Source organism: Haemaphysalis longicornis, unplaced genomic scaffold (genome assembly GCF_048455015.1).
Source record: "Haemaphysalis longicornis isolate Haplotype H1 unplaced genomic scaffold, Haemaphysalis longicornis Haplotype H1 scaffold_4, whole genome shotgun sequence".
Classification (NCBI taxonomy): domain Eukaryota; kingdom Metazoa; phylum Arthropoda; class Arachnida; order Ixodida; family Ixodidae; genus Haemaphysalis; species Haemaphysalis longicornis.
In genome coordinates this window covers 129208466-129223375 of record NW_027526361.1, presented here as the reverse complement: position 1 = coordinate 129223375, position 14910 = coordinate 129208466, and the positions used below count along the sequence as shown (strand labels likewise).

General features: G+C 45.4%; 1 protein-coding gene across 5 annotated transcripts in view; it reads right to left on the bottom strand.

Moving 5' to 3' along the window:
• Window positions 1–14910, bottom strand: part of LOC144179371 (thrombospondin type-1 domain-containing protein 7A-like) — a 579123-nt gene that overhangs the window by 289062 nt on the left and 275151 nt on the right. For all 5 annotated transcript variants that reach the window (XM_077707698.1, XM_077707699.1, XM_077707702.1 and 2 more), the window contains 2 exons: window positions 11951–12101; window positions 7532–7789 (listed from right to left, as the gene is read on the bottom strand). In XM_077707698.1, the coding sequence (XP_077563824.1) occupies window positions 7532–7789; window positions 11951–12101 (409 nt within the window). The remainder of the gene's footprint in view (window positions 1–7531; window positions 7790–11950; window positions 12102–14910) is intronic.

Sequence of the window (14910 nt, the reverse complement as noted above, 5' to 3'; positions counted from 1 at the left end):
CGCACCTGCGATCAAATTAAAAGATCATATATCTGGGACAGGGGCTGTACTAAGAGGAAACAATGGTTCAGGCCAGCAAGACGGAGTTAGGTGTGCACCGCCTCTTTCCCCTTACCAACCTGATGAACCTTATCGGGGTCTTGGGTTTACTGCAGGCTGAAGCATTTTCCCCGGGCGGCATAGGCACGGCTTACAGCCACTATACGGATTTTGATAATGATATTAACTTTTTCTACCTTTGTCCATGCTTCCAACAACTTTCCCCGATTCTAGAGCCCGCTAGGCGGCTCCTTAGCAGGGCTCAATTTTAACAACGTCAACTCCCTAGCAAAAATTAACGGGAAGATGGCATGTCAGAAGTGTGTTCAATTAGGGCCCCACATTACGTGATACCGCAGCTGAAGAAATAGTTGGAGTAGAATAAAGTTCATCACCCCTGGTGCCTGGCATTGATGCCATGGATGCCCTCTTCCGTTTCTGAGCTAACATCTTGAGATTGCCTGTTTGGAATTAGTGTAAAACACTAAACACTTGTATGCCCCCCATGGTCCCGATCAGCTATTGAATCCCTAATAGAGGGTGCTATTGTTTTGGAAGAAAGTGGACTCTACATTGGCGTTGACAATACAGTGTCCACTTTCAAGACGAAATGGCAAAAAAACAAACATTAATAGGATGAATATTTTTCTTGAATTTATTTCAACGTCGCCGAATCTCCAAGGATTTTTTCTTCCTTGATTTATGCCAGGACAAGCTGAACTCGTTCGAAGCGTGTTCACATACATTCGTTACGATGAAAAATCGGATTTAAAAGCATTCTGTTCGAGGTGACCATGAATCCGTTATCTGTGAGCGAATGGAAGGAACGGCATTTTATTGTATCGTATTTCATTGGCGCTTGACCGGAAAATTGGTACAAGAAGACAAACGTTTATTTATCTCGATGTAGCAATACCTGGTCATCTGGAGGCGGCAATGTATTGCCTCTTCCGCGTGGCCGATAAGAGCTTCCCAGCCATCAATATAACCACTCAGACTGCTTCTAGCTGAGTAAAAATGAATCTAAAGTTACAGCTGGGCATAAACCCGTCTGTTTAGTGATGCGTTTTCAGTTGTTCGTAGAATTGTCACGTGCGAAGCATTAGAAAGAACAGAGCATGTTTAACATTTCCCTTGATAAATTTAAGCAACCCAAAAGCAATAAAGGTTTGATGATTTGTGCGAAACAGATATATTAGGATTACATCTCGGAATAAAATAAAATCTTTGTTATTTTTGATGATTTTACAGATTTGCGTTATATTTGTTCTATATCGGCCTCCTAAAAGGTGCAGTAGGGCGTGGTTGTGCGTACGTTTCCTGTTTTACTGGAAGTTTTTTCAGGGACGGCGAACAGAAAAAGGTGGTTCGTCAGTCATAATATTTCAAATAGACATCGTTTCTGAAATGTTTAAAAGATAGAAAGTGGGGAAAACATGCCCGCCGGGCTGGATTCGATACCACGACCACCATACTACCGGGGAAAGGTGGTTTGTGATTTATTCTTTTTGAAACATAGTTTTTGAAGGTCGTGGGTTCGGACACCACTCGGCGACCGTTTTTATACACTTTCTTTGCCTCTTTAAAACATTTCAAAAACTATAACGGTTTCAAGGAGAATAAATGACGATACCACCTTTCCCCGTTGCCTTGCTTGGCGCTCTGGACTGCTGACCCTTATTTCTGTTCGCATTCAACGAGACCTTTATTTAACATTCCGGTTCGGTACGTGCGTAGCCTTATTGCCATGGGTAGCTTAAGCAGGTTCAGCGCTGGTTGACCGCTCTTTACACGCTTTAGAATATCGCTGCCAGAGGTCATCGTGGAAAATCGTCGCAGGTGAGGAGTCATCGTCGTCTCGTCCACCCATCGCGTTGTTCGGTTTTCGGTAGCACCACCGTCGACCTGTCCATCACCAGGGTCCGTCATCGGTGTCGAGGGTATACGCAGCTGCTGCCAACGCAATGGGAGCCGATGCGCCCTTTGTCTTGCTCGCGGTCATATGGGCACACTCTTCAAATTCACAAGTACGTAAGGAACTTTCCGCTTGACCTTCTAGGGCGGCCAACAAAGGGGACACATTCTCACGTTCTCTCCGAGGAAAGAAATCTGACAGGGGTGACTTTTCTGCCAACATGGCTGGTTCACGAATGGTTTTCAAATCAGGTGTGCCGTGGCATACTTCCGTAAGTGCGAGAAATTCTTTGAAGTTTCGCAAAGAATACAATTTCTCGATGATCTCGCACTGTCCGATGGTTTCAGGTTTGGTGTTCTTCAATCGGTAGTACAATCGGATCATGACATGCACAATTTCCTCTTCATATTCGATGTTGGCAGCAAATTCTTGGTCCAAGTCTTCGATGTCAATAAACGGTTCGATCTCCTCATTCAACAATCGCAATTCAAGTTCGCTTTTCCGTAGCTGGCGCAGATAGCTCGTTAACACACCGCCAACATCAGTGATCGTTATGGACGAGTCTAATATCGCTTTCGCGTTTCTGCACAGTTCCCTAGCAATTAACCGCGTTTTATCTCTTTGCATATTCAATTTGTCGAGGCAGATCGTAGGCACAGGAATACTTTGTTCGTGCATGAAAGGTGCTGAGTCTTCCATTGCGCGATGAGCAGCGGAATTCTCCTCACCCTTTAGAATATCGCTGCTCAGAAAATCAAGTGGGTCGTACACCTTTGCAATGGAGTGCAGAACAAGTCTTTTTGTATTTCATTGCAAAGGTGTACGACCCACTTGGTTTTCTGAGTCCTTTCGTGGTTACTGCGAAGATACTCCTACAGGATTTGTGGAAGCAAAACCTCGACTGGGATGACGATTTTCCACGATGACCTCTGGCAGCGATATTCTAAACGATGAGCAGCGGAATTCTCCTCACCATTTAGAATATCGCTGCCAGAGGTCATCGTGGAAAATCGTCGCAGGTGAGGAGTCATCGTCGTCTCGTCCACCCATCGCGTTGTTCGGTTTTCGGTAGCACCACCGTCGACCTGTCCATCACCAGGGTCCGTCATCAGAATCGAGGGGTCCTCCTTCTAATAGGCCAAAGTTCGGATGCCCCCGAATCGCAGAGGGCCTCCTTTCCGGGTTGATCGGCACCATATAAAATAATAGGAGAGACCGAGGGCCGAGACGTCCCCGTGATGCGATGGTGTTCTATTTACAACATGGCGAACGAGATGAGGACGAAGCAGCTCGAGCGTGAGCTGCTCCCGCTAGATGACAAGCAGCACCGATGATGATGACCGCATCGGTGCAGTGATGATGATAATCCATAAAGTTTTAACACACGCCGTATACGCTTTAATCACGGCCCTAGGGCTCACATAAAGGTCCTTTTTACCCCGAGTTGTCGGAGTGGTGCTGGCTACCATCCCCAGGCGTAGGACACAATTACCTTAGCATAAATACCCAAGAAAGTGAGGGGGAGCACAGCTAGACCGGTAGCGTATTGGTTAGTGAACCAGACCGGTCATCTGGAGGTCTACTGTTCGCATCCAACCCGGCCGGCATGTTTTTCTTCTTTTTTCTATCTATCAAGCTTTTTAAAGACTATATCTGTTTCAAGGAGAATAACTCAAGAACCACCTTTTCCCCTTTGCCTTCCCTGGCGCTCTTGACTGCTGACCCTTATTTCGGGCTGCATTCAACGGTCCCCTCACTTGTCATTATGATTAGCTATGTATCAATTCTTCAGGTCAGCCATGCGATATCTAATCGGAGGTCTGGGGTTCGGTCCCCACTCTGGACGCATGTTTCACTTCATTACCTATACAAATTTTAAATGCTCACCCCACAAATCGCGGTAAAGTATATATATATATATATATATATATATATATACGATAGAGAAGTTAAACTGAAAAACAACATTTATTCTAACGTTTCGACCGGGGACCGGTCTGTTTCAAAAAGACCGGTCCCCGGTCGAAATGTTAGAATCGTACCGCCTCTTAACTATATATATATATATATATATATATATATATATATATATATATATATATATATATATATATATATATTGCCCGTCACATTGACCTCCAGCCGTTCCGGGCCTACGCTGCTCGAGTCCATTTTCCTTTCTTTCGTGTCTCCATTGTGTTATTCGCCTTCCCCTTCTTCTGAACCTGTCTCTCGGTATCACACTCTGTTACCCTGGTGGTCCACCGGCTATCGTATCGCCTATCTACGTGACCAGCCCAAGTGAGCTTCTTTTTATTTATTTGACCTCTAATGTCTTATAATCCAGTTTGTTCTGTAATCCAGGAAGCTCGTTTCCTGTCGTTAAACCTTACTCCTATCCTTACTGGTTCCATGAGTCTTTTGAGCCGACCTAGTTTCAAGTTATTTGGTAAGGATCCAAGTTTTTGCTCCGTATGTCATAACCGACATGAAGCTTTGGTTATATATTCTGTTTTTCGGTGATAGAGGTAGCGTCTCTTCATTAATTGGAAATTCTTGCCAATTGGGCCGCCATATTTATTCTGCGCGGCATGCCTGTTTTCTGGTTTGCATCGACGAATATAACCGGTCCGGGGATGTTATAATCTACTTTTTTTAGCGTTTCGTACATTTGCTGAACAGGGCGCTTCAGAAATGGCTGTCTTTATTATATATATATATATATATATATATATATATATATATATATATATATATATATATATATATATATATATATATATATATATATATATATATATATATATATATATATATATATATATATATATATATGTCTGTGTGTGTGTGTGTGTATGTGACGTCGCGCAGATGGATGGTACAGGGCGGTTGGCCGGAATGGGAGATTAGCCACTAAGAGAAGGTGCGGTGCGTAAGCGGTGGACAAGGAAGAAGAAGTTGTGAAGTTGTTAACAAAGGTGTTGGTTCGACGGGCGCCATGTCTCCTGCGTTACACTAGTCGGCAGGATTTACCGTGCAACCCCGCATCCTGACAACATCCAAGAAAGCCATCACTATCCCCAAGTACTCGGGAGCAAGCGACGATGTTCCCTTTGACAAGTGGCTCCGACTCTTCGAGGTGAATACTGCGGCCGCTGCATGGACCGAGCGAGACAAGTTGTGCAATTTCTCCGATTACCTTGAAGGTGAGCCCTTCCGCTGATACCTTACCGAGGTGTTTGACCCTGGCACAGCTTGGGAGGATCTCGTTGCATGCATGACCGAACGGTTCGCCAGCGCCATCGCGGATTCATTCCGTCAGTTCATTCATTGCCGCCTGAAATCGGGCCAGAGCCTCAAGAAGTATTACAATGAAAAAATGTGTCTGGGACGCCTTGCTGAACTGAAGGACGCGCACCGTATATCAGGGCTCATCGACGGCCTCCCTGCTGAAATGGAAATGGCTCCTGCTGGGCTTACTCCATCCACCCCAGCAGCGTGGCTTTCAGCTGCGCTTAGAGTAGAGGCAGCTATGAACCGAGCTAAGTCGCACCGCGTTCCACAAGGTCGATACGCACAGATCAATGCAGCGAGCGGCAATTCCCATCAGCGTCCGCCTAATACGCCTGGCCGAGCACCCATGTCCGAATGCAGGCATTGCGCCATGGCCGGCTTGCCACAACAGATGTACTGGCATAATGAATGCCCACGACGCGCAAGCATTTCCTCCCTCGCTACCAACCAGGGAAACGAGGAGGGCGACCCAAAGCTATGTTGATTCACTTTGATGCACTCATTAACGGGCACCCAGTCAGCGCTACTCTTGATACCGGAGCCGCAATTACCTGTATCAGCGAAGCAGTGCTGACAACCCTTCGCCTGCAAATAATGAGAGATTCATCCATCACTGTAGATCAAGTAGCATCATCTACCAAAACTTTGGGTCGCGTCAATCTAAAAGTACAAATCGGAAAAATCACCAAGGAAATAGAAGCGCACATTCTGCAAGGAATCAAGAGCAATCTACTTCTTCGCTTGGACAGCGCCTGCCTCTTCAACTTGTTTCTAGACCTCGACACCATGACCCTACGCCAAGGAAATGATGTCCTCCACTCTCAACGCCCTCAAGTCCGTTACGCGGCTGACAAAAACGCTTGTGTACAGGAACCTCAAACTTCCGATTTGGGCCACCTAAATGAAACTCAGAGGTCTGCACTTAAGCAACTTCTCCACAAGTATGAAAACATTTTTTCCAAATCACAAACTGACATTGGGTGTATCAATAGCGAGATGCATCGCATTCCCGTCACAAACAACGTCCCCATCCGCAGGGCTCCATATCGATGCTCAGACGCCGATAGCGTCGAAATAGATAGACAAGTCAGCGATCTTCTCACGCAAGTCGTAATACGGCTGTCTACGTCTCCGTACGCTGCTCCGGCACTTCTGGCAGAGAAAAAGGGAGAAGGGCGCACACGTTTCTGCATAGATTACCGCAAGCTGAACGCAGTGACAGTGCCCGACTACCAACCCATCCCTCGCATTGACGACGTTCTAGACTCTCTCGGGGGGAGGGGGAAGCGTGTGACGCCCCGCAGATGGATGGTACAGGGCAGTCGGCCGGAATGGGAGATTAGCCATTAAGAGAAGGTGGGGTGCCATAGTGGTGGACGAGGAACAAGAAGTTGTTAATAAAGGGTGTTGGTTCGACGGACGCCATGTCTCCTGCGTTACATATATATATATATATATATATATATATATATATATATATATATATTGGTAAGGCATTCGACATGTAATCGAAAGGCGTGGGTTCGGTCCCCACTCTGGGCGCGTGTTTTTCTTTCTTTCTTCTGTATATTAAAAAAAAATGTTTACGTCATTAACCGTAGTGAAAAAGAAAACAGCCTAACCACACCCCTATGCCTCCTTTGGCGTTGTAGACTGCTGCCCTATCTTTCTGTATATATATATATATATATATATATATATATATATATATATATATATAACAATTACAATTGTCGGTTTATTTTAGCGTAAATCCATATCCGCTGTTTGTACAAAATGAGTTAGGATGTGCGTGTTTTTATTTTATAGACGTTAGTGCAGTACGCTACTAAAATGTGTTGCATTTAAAATATTCGCAACGTAGTGTGTATTTTTCCGTGTTTCATTCTACGGTGACCCGCAGCAAATTTTATAGATGTTACCAGGCATTGTGCCTACCTGATTCCCTGCACCAGCCATTTTCATTGTGTTTTAATTTAGCTCAGTTATTGAAGCTGACCAATATTAGGCCTTACCTTTGCACCAGTTTTACTCACTAACTTCTTTTCGACGCTCTTTTCTCGTAGTTGGCTGCGTGTCATTAAAAACTGACCGTCATAGCCAATTATGCAATCGCTCATACCTAGCCAAGGTCACAAATCTGGCATGCTAGTTATCGCGGAATTGTGATTTCCTAAGGATAACAAGGCTGAAAGTTTTGTTCCAGAAAAAAAGTTTATCTAGACAACTCAACGTACTGACAATATATTGTAATACTAAGATTCCTGGCATCAGATCACTTACCAAATCACAGTAGGAATGGTCTACGCGCAGACCATCTGAATCTCTGATGCAGTAAAGAGGGGAGCTGGACACGCCGACGCCACATGCCGATGTGCCGTTCCCGAATATGCACGAGCCAGGCTTTCCAATTTCCCAGTGGTGCTTGAGACAGACATCCGTCTCAATCAGGTGGTAAGGGCAGTGCATGCCGTGCCTTTGGTGGCGAAGAACTTTGCGTGTGCGGTTCCGCTCCGTTATGTTTGCTCCAGTTGCAGGATCCTGAACATAAAGAGAAACGTATTATTGTTAAGACAACTCTTTGACTTAGTGTAAGCACATTATAGGCCTGGCTGGTTTTCACTTGTGCGAGATATACCTAGCACTGACAACGCTATAGTTAAGGCGACGTAACGAAATGGGATAGCAGCGCATGTGGCTAGGAGCACCCTCATGTAATGCTTGCAACGTCACTCTAAAGAACATTTTACGTCATCAGTGGGGACCGGAATTGAGGCAAATGTCTATTCTGTTCATTACCCTCCTATCACGCTATTTTGAGATATGACTATAAATTTGAGGTTAAATTGGGCTTTAGTTCTGGTTTATAGTGCTTAGAGGCCTATATTAGAGTTTGTGCCTAAATGTCTACAAAGGTCTATTTAGAGGCCAGGCAAGGATTGTTGGTGTACGACGTTTATTGTGCGCGTGACAGCCACGCCAGAACGAACGGAACACAGTGATGGCGATCGTTCGTGGCTGCGTAACGGAGATAGTGGTGTCCAGCCGTGGCTCTGCCATGATGACGACTAGCGTGCAGAGCAGGCAGGTACAGTTCGAGCAGATGCTCACAAACCAATGGGCTTGAGTTGCGAGTCATGGATGATTTTAACTCCGCAGCATCGGCGGTTGGTTACACCACAAAGCGCAGCTACATGGTAATTCCCTGGTGATGTCTTCTCGAGAACGGTGTATGGGGCTATGAAACGAGGTAGGAACACCTCTCATAATCCTGGGGCACGTAAAGGCGTAGAGAGGAGAACTTCATCTCCTGGTGGGAAACGAAACTAGAGTCTCGTCATGAATTGATTTGCGCTCTTCCTTTCAAGCTGCTGTTTTCATGCGAGCCGTGTGGCGACAGTGTGGCAAGGCGAGTCAGAAACTGGTCCCGAGTGGTTGGTCCCGGACATACAGGTGAAAAAAAGAATGACTAATCAAGCACCTAGTAGGAGGGCCGCGTTAAACAAGGGGGAATGGAGAAAATCCAGCGGTGCTTTGAAGTGTCGTATTGCAAGCGCAGGTGACAAACAGCAGCAGAATACTGTCCCAGTTCCTGTGTGAATGTAGAAGGAAATCATGCCGGACCATGCACGGTAGAACCGCATAGATAGCCTATTATTATGAGGGTGATAGATCGATCTCTCCTTGTGAACTGTTTTGGTAGCATGGGGCACTTCTGCAAGAACAGGTGTCAGCAATGCTCGACCCCGGTCACTGAGAAGCACCCGAGGCGACCGATGACGCTAGATAATGGCTGTCATGGAAACGCTAGTAACCTCAGAGGCGCTGGCGGTGCGAAGAGGGGCAGTTTCAGGATAGCGTGTTTAGTGGTCTACTGCCGTGACAATCTATTGATTATCCCACAGTGCTCTTGCTATGGGGCTGTAGTATAAATTCCGACGACATCTCATGGCGTAGACGGACATGGGAGGGGTTGTAGTGGTCCCGGAGAGGGAGATGTTGGTCGTTTTCGATGTCGACAGGAAGCACCAGATGCCACCTATTTAGCGACACTGTTGGCTAGGCTCGGCCAGAAGAAACGGCTCTCCACATTATCGTAGGTGTTATGAAACGGAAGGTGACCTGCGGTTGGATCATCGTGCACTGCCGTCAAAACGTCGCTACGGAGACAAAGCGTTACAACAGGAAGCTATTTCTCGCCAGCAGGATGTTTGTTGTAATGACACAGGACGCCATTAATAATTCGAGACGTTTTGAGGGGGCACCACATGCGGCTGTTGAGTGGCTGGGCAGAACAATTTAGGAGATCGATTAAGTTACGACAGCGGCCATCCGAAATATGAAGGGAGACAAGTTTAGAGGCTGTTGTCACGTTGCATGGGTGAACAGGTGCCACTGAAAAAGTAACAGTTCGAACGTGATGTTGCGCTATGTCCTCTAGCGACCACAAACGGCAACAAGGAAGTGCGTCCGCATCCATATGCTTTTTCCAAGATTTGAAAATGACGGTGTAATCAAACTGTTGCTGGCGGATGACCCAGTGCCCAAGGCTTCCTTATAGGATTTCAAGGGAGGACAAACAACAGAGAGCGTGGTGGTCTATTACCACAGTAAAATGTGGCCCATACATATAACGTCTTCACTTCATTTCCTTGCACAGGTCCCAAAAAGCCCCAAGATTTTCCTCCCGGCTCTTGCCGTGTCGGCTTCATGCAACTGGCCATTTACCAGGAAAGGTTGCCGACCACTGCTCTAGTTCAACCAACCCGCCAAAAACTACCGCTAGCCCCAGCAGATTGGGACGCTCAATCTTACAACTTTCGCACAACTTTGGCACAACTTTGAATTAGCAAGAAACCTGGGGATGGCAGTAGTTTGCTGTCGTATCCATAACTTTCACCGCTTTCACCGTGATTCTTCAAACTGGAGTAGTCGTCCTGCCTGGAACCATAATCACATCCTCCTCTATTTTCAGCGCAATGGTTGAGCATTGAACACGCCCTTGTTAGCAGATCACTGTTATCTTGTAGAGCGAAAGACGAAGCATCACTGGGCAGCTGCGTTTTCTTAAGCCTTAAAATTCACACTGCCGATGGGTTGTAAAACGCGCTTTTTCAGCAAACATCTGTTCGGTTACTAAACACATATTGAAAGCGCTCTTCAACTGTGAGGAACTGTGCTTAGCAGTGTTTGGACATCTTGACTGTTCAGTGCAGATATCATTGTATATCAGAAAATTGATTGAGTTGTTATTAACAGTCCTCATGTAAGAGCACGTTAATTTCTTGATAAATCATACTCTCTCTTGAGTTTGATATTTGTGTCTGTTTCTGTTGCGTCGTGGTTAAATTGCGTTATTAAGAACGAAAGCTGAAGTTTCCACTGCGCCTCATCACCGCAGCCGGCTGTTCCTCCGCGTGGCGCAAAACAAGCCTTACTTCGATGATTTTGAACACGGCGTGAGTCCCTTCAGTGATTATTTAGATTTAATCTGCTGATAAATTATTGCAGCGACGACAAACAGACTACGTCAGGAAAACAAGGCGAAGTCACGCATGAAGCGCCCTCTCCTGTCAAAACTCGCGCCCGCGCTAACATCCAGGACATTCGCTTTGTCGGAGTGATAGGCTGCATGATGAGCTATTACCTTTCTTGGTAATTTGATTGAGAGGTTTCATGCCCCAACTCCACACATGCGATGAGGCGCACCGTAGTGGAGAACTCAAGACTAAATTTGACCACATGGGGATCTTTGACGTGCACAGAAATCTCGAACACATGATGAGCGTTTTCGCTTTTCGCCTCCATCAGAAAATTGGCCGCCGCGACAACAGATAGTGTCAATTATAACATGAGCCCGAGTATGGCGCTTTTTTAAAGAAGTATTTCCAGCTGTCAAGTATTCTTTTTCCTGCCTCTCTTACTATATGCGACGCTCGAGTACGCGACAGTTGTTATTGAACATGAATGTGAGCACTGCGGTTCTTGAATTAAGCCAGTGGATCGACATTAGTGTAGACATTTTATGGCGCAATTTAACGGCTATGTTCAACGGTTGGTGCCTTTGCGCCATCATAAAAAATAACAATTTTGGTTTTCGTGTTGCAGACACACTTCGCACACGTCTTTGTTTGAAGCTATATGCATTTATGCAAAAATTTATGGTGCCCATATTACGTCGTAGGGATGCCTAAACCACTGTTTTTTCTGAGAGTTTTTGGCGCTTGGAACGGGCATTTTGTAGCATAAAATGCCGCTTGAAGTAATCCCTTTTCCCATACCAAATATATTTCATCAAACGTGCTCCTACCCAGTGCCATTATCCCTGCCTGGCGCGGTCTCACATGTTTAATGAAAAGTGAAGCGCGAACACACCGTCCTTCACCTGGTTTAGGTAGGTGTGATTTCTCACGCTGTTGAATATCCAATTGAAATACAATATATTATTAACTCTCTTGAATGTAGCTGTCCTGTGGATTCCTACTTTTATAATGGAACGTTTCGGAATGAATAGGGCACCTCATTTTTCCGCTAAAAGTAAATAACATCTCAAACGGCGGGTAACACAAGCGCTCTTTGAAATATTGATTCTGAATAATCCGTTTTTTTAAAGCTTGAGGAGGCTAATAAAGTTATACTCTCCTCATTATACCCATATGGATTGATGAGCTATAGCCGAGCAATACGCGAATTTGAGCTCACCAGACAGGGTGACCAGACGGACCACTCCGAGACGACGCACTCTCCCGGGCAGTGTATCTTACACTCCTCGCTGTCGTGAGGCTTGGTCAACGGGTCACACTCTTCCTCCGACAGTTCCTCGTAAGGGTCCCCGTTTAGCATGGACATGCACCTGCAATCAGAAGTTTAACAAATCACCTATTAAACAGTCATTTAGCCCAGGCACATTATGCCCTCACCATCGCTTCAAAATAATGTGAGTACGCACACTTTTTCAAAACCGCCTCTTATAGTTACCAGTTTTTTGTCACTTTTTGCCGTTTGGAAAATCGGTATTTGGCAGTAGAAGTACCATTCGGGAGCACACGTCAGGCTTTCAAGGTATGTGTTGTTTTACCGTTTTATAGCAATTCGCTGTCCTTTCTTTCTATGCCACTCAATTCTAAAACAACAACCAACTCCTTAACTCTGTATGCCTAAGTCCGAGTGTTGGTGACCACGAACATACTACGAAAGATTTACAATTTTGGATTATTGCAGAATTTCTATTTTTTACAGAAGATTGATGTTAACTATTGCCAAACCTGGTCACAAATATAATGTTATCAGCCAAAAACTGCACCAAAATCTGGTACCTAAGTCGTTTCATATAGGTTGGTAGGCTCCAATCACACAATCAGAGCGAGCTCGAGAATAAAAAAAATGAAGCTTGCACTAAGTCGCGCCAGGCTTGAACCGCAGTGAAGCTGCAGGATTTTCCTTCTACGTGAGCAGTGAAGGACACATCCCCACGCATTTTTAGAAGTTTGAGAATTTTTATCTACTTGTTCCGTCGTCGTTTTGCACTTTGCTAGTAGTAGTCACCGTAATATTCATCGATATCGTAGTGTTCCCCATGGCAAACGTCCCATGGTCGCCGCGAGGCACGCTCTCACGAGCGCTCGGCATGTTCTCGCTCTCCAGGGTTCTTGCAAGTTTTTTTTTTCTTTCCTAAAGCCGCTGCGGGTGCCGTGGACGCAAGGCGCGCATTCGCGAGCACTCGGCATTTGCTTGGTATTTTTAAACAATTACGCGCTACGCGTCACGCATTACAGCAAGCTTTAAGAGCTCAGCTGTTAAAATTTCTTGCTGCACTTAGGTCTGCGCACTTGCTCTGAAGGTGTAAGCCTTGCGTTAATGCACTTCAAGAACCATCAACTTGTAATTCTACACGCCCTTTTTGTTATTCCGTGTCAGTGTAGAGAATAAAAGTGGTTAAGCATCCCACATTACCCGATGTTGAAGGGAAAGACAAATATGGAATATTTGATGCACTATATGGGTCCTGAAGGGAAGACATCTTGGAGGATTCCTCTCTCTTAACCGTCCGCCTCGATTTCTTGTACTGTTGTGTCGGCTTCGGCTATCGGTACTTCCTTGGGTTGTGGCTTCGGGCTGGAGCTGAGCGGAAGAGTCTCACGTTATTCTGTTAAGTTAATCTTGCACTTTCTTAGTTTTTATAATGACTGTATCGCTGTTATTGTCAATTGTATGGTTTCCATCTGATGGCAAGACCATATCTTGTGATTTAAGTGCAGTGGTTTCAGTAAACGTCTTGGCAGTACAAGTTAAGAGAAACCGGACTCCAAAATATGTCTGTCCGCAACCGTCGCCACATTAGTTACTCTTTTCTGGTAAGGACGTGACGGGCTGGTTGGTAGTTACACCTGGCTAACTTGTAGTAATCTATAGTATCTGTGTATGTGAGAAGCCTGTTTTTGTGCGATCTTATTAATGGGCGTCAGTTCTTGGTGATCCAGCGACGCCTGGTGTGGGAATGGTGGTAGTGATGATGTCGTCGTTGACACAATCGTTGGCACGTCGTTAAAACATGTCCGGTTAACTCGGATGGCGATAGCGAGTGCGGTTGAGTAAGTGATCTTCCCCGTAAGACCAGAAAGGGTTGGATCGAGTCCATATTAGAAGGATTTTCGTTTGCTGCAGGTGTTGTCTAGCAAGCAAGAAGCTGTAGTGAAGATTCTGCATTTTGCAAGGATTGGTACTCCTGCCTTCGGTTCGCCAGTGACGGCGTCCGGAAGCAGGGGTAGCTGGGCCCTCAACAAGTAGTGTGGGGTGACGTCCGTCTCCTGCTACGCCCGGTAACATTCAGCGGCGTTCGCAATGTACCGCTAAGGGTTGTTTGCAGACACTGGCGGAAAATTTAACGTAGTAATCGGTACATAGACTCTAGTCACGAAATCCTATCACTTCAGAACATGGCACAGAACACGCCGACGGTCCCCTCGACGCTTTGCATTCAAAATAATTTCCAATTAACCGATACAATAGATTTGGTTCCAAATTATAAGGCTATTTCTACAATTGGATAGCATGTGAAATTGGTGGAGCAGCATATCACTTCTAATTAACCGAAAATGCTTACTTTTTATTTTATTTATCTTGAAATAATATTAATTTGGTGAATTCTTTTTAAAAATATTTTTAGATTTGTTTTCAAATCAACTAGAATAAGTATGACTGATGCGCTCTTGCACTCGCACGCAGACTGAGTGCCCCTTTTCGGAGGTGGTGATTTGAATTGAACGCTCGAATGATTGCATGCCACCCTCGAATCCGCATCAACACGCTGGTGATTGAGCAGATGAACATAAATAACTCTAAGGCTCCCAGCCTTGTAAATCGACTAAGGAACGTGGTGGCATGTAATGATGGTGAGGGTTCTTGTATATTAGAAAAAATATCTGTCAGGGGCTGCGCGTTTGACAAGAAAAGACCTGCGGGCCACGGGAACGTGCTGTTTGTTAATCGCGCCGTCTTTAGTCTTTAGTTGCAAATAAATTACGGCAAAGAACGACCGCAGTATTCTAAATCGGTGAGCCCCTGAATCAGGTACAGACACAAACAGAAAAAACAAAACAAATGACCTCCTTCCCCCAATGCCAAAATGGTGTACTCATACTCCCTAATGAACGAGGGAGCGG